Below are 9,851 nucleotides of genomic sequence, written 5' to 3'. Positions count from 1 at the left end.
CTGATGTAAATGTTTTTTGCTGGAAAACCCGACACGGATGAATTCTTTCTGCTCATCTAACATGCACGTGGTGAATGAAAAGCTGGTTTTTTTCTTTGCTGTAGATCTCCCCTTGGACACGGGGCGAGACCTTTATTGTTCCTTCTTTGCAAGGAGGTTACGGAATGCTCACAAACATTACAAGCGTGATGTTTTGTCAGTGTCTTCTGGGGGATATCAAAAGGTAGTTGGCACTGAACGCGTGGACAGACTCTGGTTAAGGACGCAGAGGTCTGTGGTTGCTGATTGGCCAGCCTGGAGGGGCGATGTCGTCTCATGCCAGCCAACTTTTACTGCTGAATATCCTGCTGATTTATGTCTGTATCTAGTCAACAGGATCCTTATTGGTGGGATCAATTCATATGTTTTCTACAAATTGAGAAATTAGGAACTCTTCCTGGCTGGGGGGGCTTGAACAGAAGTTGGGGGCCGTCAACTGCGGAGCATTGGTTTCGTACTGGGCAGGGGGTTGGATTAGAGCAATGTTTCTCAACCTTGGCAGCTTTAAGATGCGTGGACTTGAACTCCCAGAATTCCCCAGCCAGCATGCTGGCTGGGGAATTCTGGGAGTTGAAGTCCACTCATGCTGGCTGGGGGATTCTGGGAGTTGAAGTCCACTCATGCTGGCTGGGGGATTCTGGGAGTTGAAGTCCACCCATGCTGGCTGGGGAATTCTGGGAGTCGAAGGCCACACATCTTAAAGTTGCTAAGGCTGAGACACATTGGATGAGATGATCTCAGGTGTCTGCTTTCTTTTTATGCTCATGTTCTTATGCTCTGTGATTTCACGATGCTAAATGAAACGAATGGATCACTCTTTTCATGACCCATTCTTGGAGCATGCCGGGGTTCCCTGGGAAATTGTCTCTCCCCCGCCCCCCAACCCACAAAAAATGTTCAGGGTTTCTCATTTGAGCTTAAAATGTAGTGTCCTCTTTAAAGTTAATAAGGAGCGTAACTCCCCCTCCCCACTTTTTTTGCCATTTGAAAAGGCACTCCAGCTGCGGAGAGCAAATTGAATTCGATCAAAGCAACTGGCATTGGTATTTTGAAACTATTCAAGAAGCTGTTGCTTTCCTCCAGATCAGCCGTTTTCATGAAAAACTGCTTCAGTTTTCTATTGTGCTCGGTTAATTAAGTGATTCGGGCAAGCTATCTCTGGAATTATTGAGGCATGTAGTTATAATCATTAATTCCAGTAATTAATTTCAATGGAACTTGGTCTGGCTGCTCTCTATGAATTCCAGAAATGGTTAGGAAGACAAAGCAGCATATAAAAACACTGTAGTATAATCCAGTCAATACTTCTATGGCTGGCACATTGAATACATTAAAATCCTAAAAGGTTCCTTAGTGAGTGGGCAAGTGGCTGGCCATATAAATTGAACAAACAAATAAATAAAATAAAGCCCACCAGGAACCACTTCCTGTTTTGGAAGATTCATTTCTAGAAGCAGAATTGCCCCTAGCATGTACTTTCCATTGGGGGGGGGGACCCCAGACATTCCAGAAGGAAATAATGCCCTTTTGCACATTGCTTGGTGATAGCACCTAGCCAACCTCGGCTGAATCTAAAAAAATGCAGTGATGAACGCTTACTGTCAGATCTGGTTAGATTGAAGTGCTGAATGAATAAAATCCTAGATTTGGAGGGGAGACCACCAGGGGATCCCACAGCTGCAGACAAGCAAAAACATTCTGGCACAAGACAATGCTATTTTTGAAGAGTCAAGCTCAAGTTTATTTTTTAGTTTTCAAAAAACTGAAGTCACCCTTTCGGGCAATTCTCTGGGTGTCCCTGCCAGCTCCGGTTGAATGGGTGGTTACAGAGAAAAGGCTCTTCTCAGCTGTGAGTTCTGCAGCGTGCTCTGCTCAACATCTGCACGTGTGTTGGCATTTTACGAGACAAGGGAAAACTCTTCTCCCAACCATCTTTATAATTCATTTTGATAGTCATTATCCTGCTCCTGTGGCTTTTAAATATCTTTATTCTCCAATCTTCTCTGTGCTATTTAGCCATCTGCTTCCTTGTTAGGGCTTCACAAGGTTTGTTTTTCAGTGGTCTAAATCATTTTGTGATCTGCCTGGAGAATTCCAGTTGTTGGCTGGATTAAAAAGTAAAACAGAAATGCTATCAATAAATTCCTGTTGCTTCTTGGGCTTATGAAAATGTTGCTCCGGTACTGGTGAGTTGGGGGATCCTTAGGGACAGGAGGGGAAGAGGGAATGGGGTACAGAGGAGGAAGGAACACAAAACCCATCTTCCTTCCCCATTTTCTCAAGGCGGGATGTTTGTCCCCATCTTAATCCTCTCTCTAAAAAGGGCCTCTTTATTTCACAAAGCATGGATACTCTAGGGAGAATTTCACAACCTGAGCAACTTCCACATATGGGGCCTTCAACTTCCAGAATTCCCCAGCCAGCCTGGTGATGGCTGAGAATTCTGGGAATTGAAATCCATCAGGAAACTGCCCAGATTAGAAATAAGGAAGTTCAGTGGGCAGGCAAACCTATATCGCCATCCAGCTGAGATCTTTTCTTCAAGGAAGGCCTTGAGATGCAACTTTGCATCTGGCAAATATTCTTTGCTTTCAGTATCTTGCATGGAATCTAGCACATTTAAGACAGTTTAACGTTAAATCTGACAAACGTTCAGATTATTTCGGCAATGTTCTTGCTGTGAGACACGGATTTGTTCTCCATGTCGCTGTGCTCTGCCCTCTCTTGCCCTCCTTCCTCTCCTCCATGAGAAATCAGAGGGTGCAAGCTTTTGCTATGTAGTTCAGTGTTTCTCAACCTCAGGCAGCTTAAGATGAGTGGACTTCAACTCCCAGAATTCCCCAGCCAGGCTGGGGATTTATTGATTTATTTGGTTAGTGGTTTGGGGTCATTTACCTCTTTTTCCTGACTCATCCTATGAAAACCTCCACCCCTGGAAGGCCAGCCAAAGACACACTCAGTGCTGCTCTGAGTGTGGTTAAAAAGTATTTTTATGGTCTCAAAAAGGACAAATAATAATAATAATTGGAACTTAAAGGAAGTGATAGATGGGCTTTGGATCAAACTGACTGTGAAGATATTGAACACGTCTAACTCAAAATGCTCCCAACACAGGAAGCTTGGAAAAAAGTATGTCCTGGAGAAATCCAGTGAAAACTTACCTGCTCTGTAACTCCTGGATGTATCTCTGGAGCTGGCACCAAAAGCAAATTACGTTTAAGGACATCTGAGCAGCTGGCAGCACATCGCTGATCTTGTCTGGGATCAGAAGGTAGGCCAGATTTGGCTTGGTTAGAACTTGGATGGGAGACCACAAGGAGATCCCAGGAATGAGGGCCAGCCGGAGAAGCCAAAAAACAGTTGGGAAGAAAGCAGGGCCAGCTACTTCTTTCTGGATGCTAGGAGGACTCCATGGACATGTCCATGAAGCTTCTAGGCACCCAGCTTGATTTGAAGGAGGCTGTGTCTAATGCCAGATTTTGAGAAAATGCATCCCAGGACACAGATTTAGATATTAATCAATGTTAGGAGAAATAGGAAGGAATGGGAAGGAATGGAGACACAGGTTAATATTAGAGCTATTGAAAACGATTCAGAGCAAGGGCTTTGCACCTCACGTAGCCATAAGCATAGCACCTCTGCTATCCTTCCAAACAGCCAGCTTTTATTGGGAACGGTGGACACAGTCTTCTATATGAACCTGAAAAAAGCTACGGCTGCTTTAATGGACCAAGTCATGTGACTCTTACAGCAGACACATCTTTTCTTTTTTTCCTTTCAGGCTGACATAGAGGGCTGAAAAAGAGGTCTGATGTAAGGAATAGTGGAGAGAGATGTTGTTTGTCCTTAAGCATGGTCCAAAGCCAATCCTCTGAATCACTGTTAATGTAGGCACAGCTTACTCAATACCTAAACATTGCAAACTTTAGCCTTATAGTTTGTAAAATTCAGCAAAGGCTAATAATGAGTTAATGTCAGAATATGTGTCATCTGCTAATCTTACCTTATAGGTGACTTTGGGCCAGGAGTCAAGACTGACTGAAAGACCCAAATATACAAATAAAAGTCGTCTTACTGCTCTACTGTCTACCTTATGTGCTTTATTGGTTTCTATTGTTGGTCAATGACCCTAATAAGGAATTCTACACAATTCTACATATAAATCTATAATTGATAGATCAAGTGATATACCTCTATAGATTACCCATTAAGGAATCTGACTAAACCTATCTTAAAATGAAAGCTGAGATGAATCTGAAGACCCCTGCTTGCTTTGGAAAACATTTTGTTGTCTAAAATACTGGATTAAAAATAAAATGAGCAAACTTTTTTTTTTTAAACTCTGTCTTGCCAAAAGAGAGTCCCCTGGCAATAGGGTGACCAGATATCTGAACAGTCAAGGAGGACAAAGGGGGAGAAAAGGAGAACACACAAACTTTTTTGGCGTCTGTGACAAAAATTACAGTGAAAAACTGCAAAATAATGAACTTAGATCTACATAAGATCTACATGTATATGCAATTACTTTTTCTAGCATCAGAAAGACTGGTTTTCACTCGCAATATTTTTCCAACAAATCTTTCTTTTCAAGAACATATGCATGGAAATTAATATTTGTCAGAAGATCCAACTTTGTCCAGCAAATCTTGCTCTTCAAGAATATAAATATGGAAATTAATATTTTTCAGAAGATCCAACCTTGTCCAACAAATCTTTCTATTCAAGAACATACGCATGGAAATTAATATTTTTCAAAAGATCCAACCTTGTCCAACAAGCTTTCTATTCAAGAACATTCGCATGGAACTTAATATTTTTCAAAAGATCCAACCTTGTCCAACAAATCTTTCTATTCAAGAACATACGCATGGAACTTAATATTTTTCAAAAGACCCAACCTTGTCCAACAAATCTTCATTTCCAAGAACATATGCGTAGAACTCCTCGCAGGTAACATTTTTCATGTTGTATTTGGTCAGAACATTTCCTTTAACAGAACCCATGGATAGCTGGTTTCTTTCCTTTGTCCATTGTGCATTTATCAGAGAGAATACCCTCTCGACATTAGCGTTGTGTCCAGGAACGCAGAAGAAAAATTCACAAATTTTGAGCAACTCTGAGAAACAACTTGCATTTTTGCAGCTTCTGAAGTAAGAGCACCACTGTACATGCAAGGGATCTTCAAAGAAGGGGTCTTGCTGCTCCTTTACAAATATTTTAAGACGGCAGTACTGGTCGAATAATTGGACGTCATCCACAGTAATACCCATTTCCTTCAGATACAGGATGCACGGTAACAGCTCGTCAAATGAGATGTTCTTCCTTGCGTCCAAACACATCCAGGAAAAACAGTGAAATTCATCTAAAGGTTTTAACCACCTTTCCAAATACTTAATGCACTCTTCATACACCAACTTAATCTCTGCGGTGAAATATTCACACTCTTTCTCCAGACCTTGATCGTGCAGTTTTTTCACAAGTTCTCTAACTTTCAGAGACATAAACGTCTCACTCAATCTGCCTTTCAGAACTTCAACCGTTGACTGGAGGAGATTCACCACCTCTATGACTGACAATGCTTCCCTTTCCATCACTGCAATTTTACCCTGGAAGACAGACATCAACGAGTGCAGAAACCAAACATAAACGTCTGCAAAGTCGTTCTCGAAAAAATTCTGGATCGTCACTGGTGGCTGGGTTACAGACCGAAAATAGTCCTGCAGGGCTGGGAAGACCTCCAACAATGCCTCTATGGCTGGAAACAGACTAAGCCATCTCGTTTTAGTGTGAGATAATAATTCATGATAGTTAATGTCTATATATTCGCAAAAGTCTTTCAAACTCTCGGTCCGAACCGTATATACAGAAAAGTAATTGAAGATCTTCAAGACGACGGCCTCCACATCGACTTTCAACAAATCAGCACCGTGTTGAATGCAGTTGTGGAGGACACGAACCGGGCACCCGACAGCAACGATAGGCTGGTTAAGATTTTCCTTCAAGCATGAAAACACGTTTTTACCATCTTTCCTACTGACCCCTCCAAAGTTCACGTTCACAGTGTCCCCCGCGAATGCAACACATTTTGAGGACAGTTCATATCCCGCCAATGTTTGCCAGAGGTACTGTGATATCGTTGCAGGCGTTTCATGCGAGATCGTGTCGAGCTCGAGAACTTTCGTCTGGATTCCACCGGCTTTCCAGTCGAAGTACTGGAGGACGAGTGGGAAAATCTTCTGGGCTCCGTGGTTGCTGGCATCCGTTGAAATTCCGAAGCACGTCATGTCCCTTAAATCCTTTAGGAGTTCGGAAATGGTATGGGGTGCAATGACATGGTTTATAATGGCCTCCATTTTGGTTCTAGCGCATGGTCTATCTTTTGCTGTTTCTGCGTCACCCAACAACGCGCACGTCCAACTAGTGGCGCACTCCAGTGATTCGTAGGATGGAAGATGCGTAACTCTATGAAATGCTAACGTTGCTTCGGCAGCGAGGACTTTTTTAAATACAGCTGAGTGTTTCGGCTGAAAAAATGATGCTATTTTGCTTGATGAAGCTGAACCCCTCACCATGTGCTTCTCCGTGTCAACGTGACGCCTCAAATCGGCAGACCCCTTATTAGCAATGGACAGGTAGCTGTCACAAACCAAACACTTTGCTTCGTTTTCATTGCGTCCTTGAACGAAACAGGGGTACTTACTCTTCATACTGTCTGAAAATTTACATTTTCTCTTAACTGAAGTCATTTTTACTCAAAGGGCAGTATAAAAATACTAATTATTATTAACAGAAAGGAAAACGGCTAGCGGCAATATAGAATCGACGACGCGCTTTTCAAATTTCACCCGAGAGACGCAGGACGAGTCATGAGATCTCCAGAAATTGTAGATTTGAAGGGGCTGGATTGAAGACCGTGACTGGAATCAGGAAATAAATGAAGTAACGTAAATCCAGGCTGCTGAGTCTGTTGACGGACGAGAGAAAGGAAGAAGCAGACAGTTTACAAGGTCACGATACATAGAAGTTTGAAAGTTGTGAAAACAGTCCAGAAAGAAAAACAAGACACTCAAAAAGCTAGACAATATTCGATTTTAAGGCTGTGCCTGCTGGATGGAGGACACCAGGATAGGGGCTAAGCTTTTACAACAAAGAGGGACCCCGAACAATGGGAAAGCAAAGATTTTATACAAGTTGAGGTCTACAAGGTGGGACATCCCAGGGATCTGATTGGCTGGCCATTTTTGGGGAAACTGGGCAGGTCTTTGTGGGTGTATCTGGGGTTATCTCTATGCTTAGGCAAAACAGCCCCTTCAGGAGGGCAACAGAGGGGGGAAGCCCCTTGTTAAGGAGGCGGAATGTTGAGACAATGGGGGGCGTGTCCCTGATTGCAGATGGAACGTTGGGGTTCCTCAGCTGGTTACTATGTTGCAACCCCCTTATTAGGGCCGCCCTGGGCTTAGGGTTACCAGACGCCTGGGGGTCTGACCTTGTTCGGAGGCTGCAATTCCCTTATTAGTACTGGGGGAGGGGGGAAGGTGCACCCTCCATTTTGTTTATAATTATGCAACTGTTGCCACAGAACAGTTCTGGGGGGCAGCCCTGCTCAGACCTTCAGCAGCGACTGGAGCCAAAGGACTGTCTTGACTCCTGCAAGGGGAGAGGGAGCAGAATCAGCGGGGGTGGGGAGGGGAGGCGGGGGCTGAGCTTGGAGGTCCGGGCTGTGAAATACACCAGAAGCATCAGTTACCAGGATCACCCAAGGACCCTTCAAACTGTTTCCTCCCTTTCTCTCTCCTCCCTCCCCTCCTTCCTTCCCTCCCTCCCTCCTTCTCACCCTTCCTCCCTCCCTCTCACTTTCACTTCCTCCTTCCTCCCTCTCTCTCACCCTCCCTCCCTTCCCCTCCCTCCTTTTGCTCACTCCCTTCCTTCCTCTCACTTTCACTCCTTCCTTTCTTGCTTTTCCTTCCTTTCTTCTTCCTTTCCTTCTTCTCACCCTTCCCTTCCTCCCTCCTTTCCTTCTTTTCCATCTCCTCCATCTCCTCCCTCCCTCCCTCTCTCCCTCTCCTTCCTTCCTCCTCCCTCCCTCTCTCTTGCATTTCCTTCCTTTCTTCCTCCCTTCCTCCTTACCTTCCTTCCTCTTGCCCTTCCTCCCTTCCCCTCACTCCCTCCCTTCCTCTCACCTTCACTCCCTCTTTCCTCCCTTCCCTTCCTCCCTCCTTTCTTCTTCTCCATCTCCTCCATCTCCTCCCTCCCTCCTGTGTTTCCTTCCTTTCTTCCTCCTTTCCTTCTTACCTTCCTTCCGCTTGCCCTTCCTCCCTTCCCCTCACTCCCTCCCTTCCTCTCACCTTCACTCCTTCCTTCCTTCCTCCATTCCCTTCCTTCCTCTTTCCCTCCCTCTCTTCCTCTCACTTTTCCTTCCTTCCTTCCTTCCTTCCTTCCTTCCTTCCTTCCTTCCTTCCTTCCTTCCTTCCTTCCTTCCTTCCTTCCTTCCCTTCCTTCCCTTCCCTTCCCTCCTCTTTCCCTCCCTCTCTTCCTCTCACTTTTCCTTCCTTCCTTCCTTCCCTTCCTTCCTCTTTCCCTCCCTCTCTTCCTCTCACTTTTCCTTCCTTCCTTCCTTCCTTCCTTCCTTCCTTCCTTCCTTCCTTCCTTCCTTCCTTCCTTCCTTCCTGTCACTTTCACTCCTCCCTCCCTTCCTCTTGCTTTTCCTTCCTTCCTTCCTTCCTTCCGGAGGATCCAGCGCCCGAGAACCACCAACCTGCAGCGTGCCAGGGAAGCAGCGGCGGTGCCTGGAGGCGCGGTGCGGCTCCCGCGGCGGCGCCTGGCTCCGGCCCGCCGGCCACCTCCAGCTCGGCGGCGAGCTTAGGCGCTCCTCAGCCCCGCTGGCCGCCCGGCCGCCGCCCGGCCCTCCGCTCCGCTCCGCCAGCGTGCTTCCGGGGTGCGTTGGGGGGGGGAGCCCGAGCCCCACCCCAGGGCCCCGAAGAGGCGGGCACAGGCCCTCGCCGAGCGGGGACCCGCAGAGGCGTCGCGGGCGCTCGCCCACCGGGCTGGGCGAGCCGCAGCGGCGAGCGTCTGGCGAGGCTTCGGCGGAGAAGCCCCCTGCTCCGGCGGCCGCGCGCCCGCCTCCCCACCCCGCTCCTGCGCCAATTCACAAGGTCACGAAGCAGAAGTACGCAATTTGCGCAGACAGATACGCAGACAAACACAGAAAATCAGAGTGCGTACCGTTGTAAAAATAGTCCAATTAAAAAAAAAAAAAGACACTCGAAAAGCCGGACAGTGTTTGATTTGAAGGCTACGCCTGCCGGACAGAAGACGGAAGGACACAAGGGAGGGCCTGTCCTCCTTTTGCCGGACGCCTGGCAACCCTTCCGGGCAGGGGTATCTCTAGGGGGCATCAAGTCAAGATGGTGTTGGGGGCTACAACCTCGTGGTCAAAGCCCGCCTCTTTTTTCTACATGTGCTGCATGTGAAAAAGGGCACAGTGGATGCCCCTTTTTTCATTGCACCCTTGCAAATGCCATCTTGACTTTTTGGCACCCCCTCCCTCTGCCAACACCCCTGTCCTCTGGATAGAACTCCCTGTTCTATCAAAACGAGGGACCCTGGAAATAGGATTGAAGAGAGACCGTTAGCAACCCTGGGGGCGATCTGTTCAGGCAGGCCCCCTTCTTTTCCTATTTATTTATTTAATTTGTCCCCCACCCATCTCCCCCTGCTGGGGGACTCTGGGTGGCTCACAACACATTAAAACAATAAATAAATATACAATTAATATCTATAACAATTCACATTCACAAAAATAAAAGGGAAAA

At 46.3% G+C, this 9,851-nt stretch overlaps 1 protein-coding gene across 2 annotated transcripts; it reads right to left on the bottom strand.

Annotated features, from left to right (window-relative positions):
* Nucleotides 1-1,751: 1,751 nt before the first annotated feature.
* LOC107326422 (uncharacterized) lies at nt 1,752-9,197 on the bottom strand. 2 transcript variants are annotated; one of them, XR_015797787.1, is made up of 3 exons: nt 8,795-9,197; nt 3,201-7,003; nt 1,752-2,144 (listed from the first exon to the last, which is right to left on the bottom strand). XR_015797787.1 is itself a non-coding variant. In XM_088150385.1 (2 exons), exon 2 carries the CDS (start codon nt 6,783-6,785, stop codon nt 4,914-4,916), a length of 1,872 nt encoding a protein of 623 aa, XP_088006511.1. In that variant the 5' UTR covers nt 6,786-7,003; nt 8,795-9,197; the 3' UTR covers nt 1,752-4,913. The 2 variants fall into 2 exon arrangements, 1 of the variants encoding a protein (XP_088006511.1); XM_088150385.1 differs by having other exon boundaries at nt 1,752-7,003.
* Between the last annotated feature and the right edge of the window lie 654 nt (nt 9,198-9,851).

Source organism: Python bivittatus, unplaced genomic scaffold (genome assembly GCF_059951505.1).
Source record: "Python bivittatus isolate LINGU-HERP-01145 unplaced genomic scaffold, Pbiv_v1 ctg000610_np1212, whole genome shotgun sequence".
In the NCBI taxonomy this organism is placed as follows: Eukaryota; Metazoa; Chordata; class Lepidosauria; order Squamata; family Pythonidae; genus Python; species Python bivittatus.
Note: the sequence above shows the minus strand (reverse complement) of the source record. Positions and strands in the feature narration are given on the sequence as shown.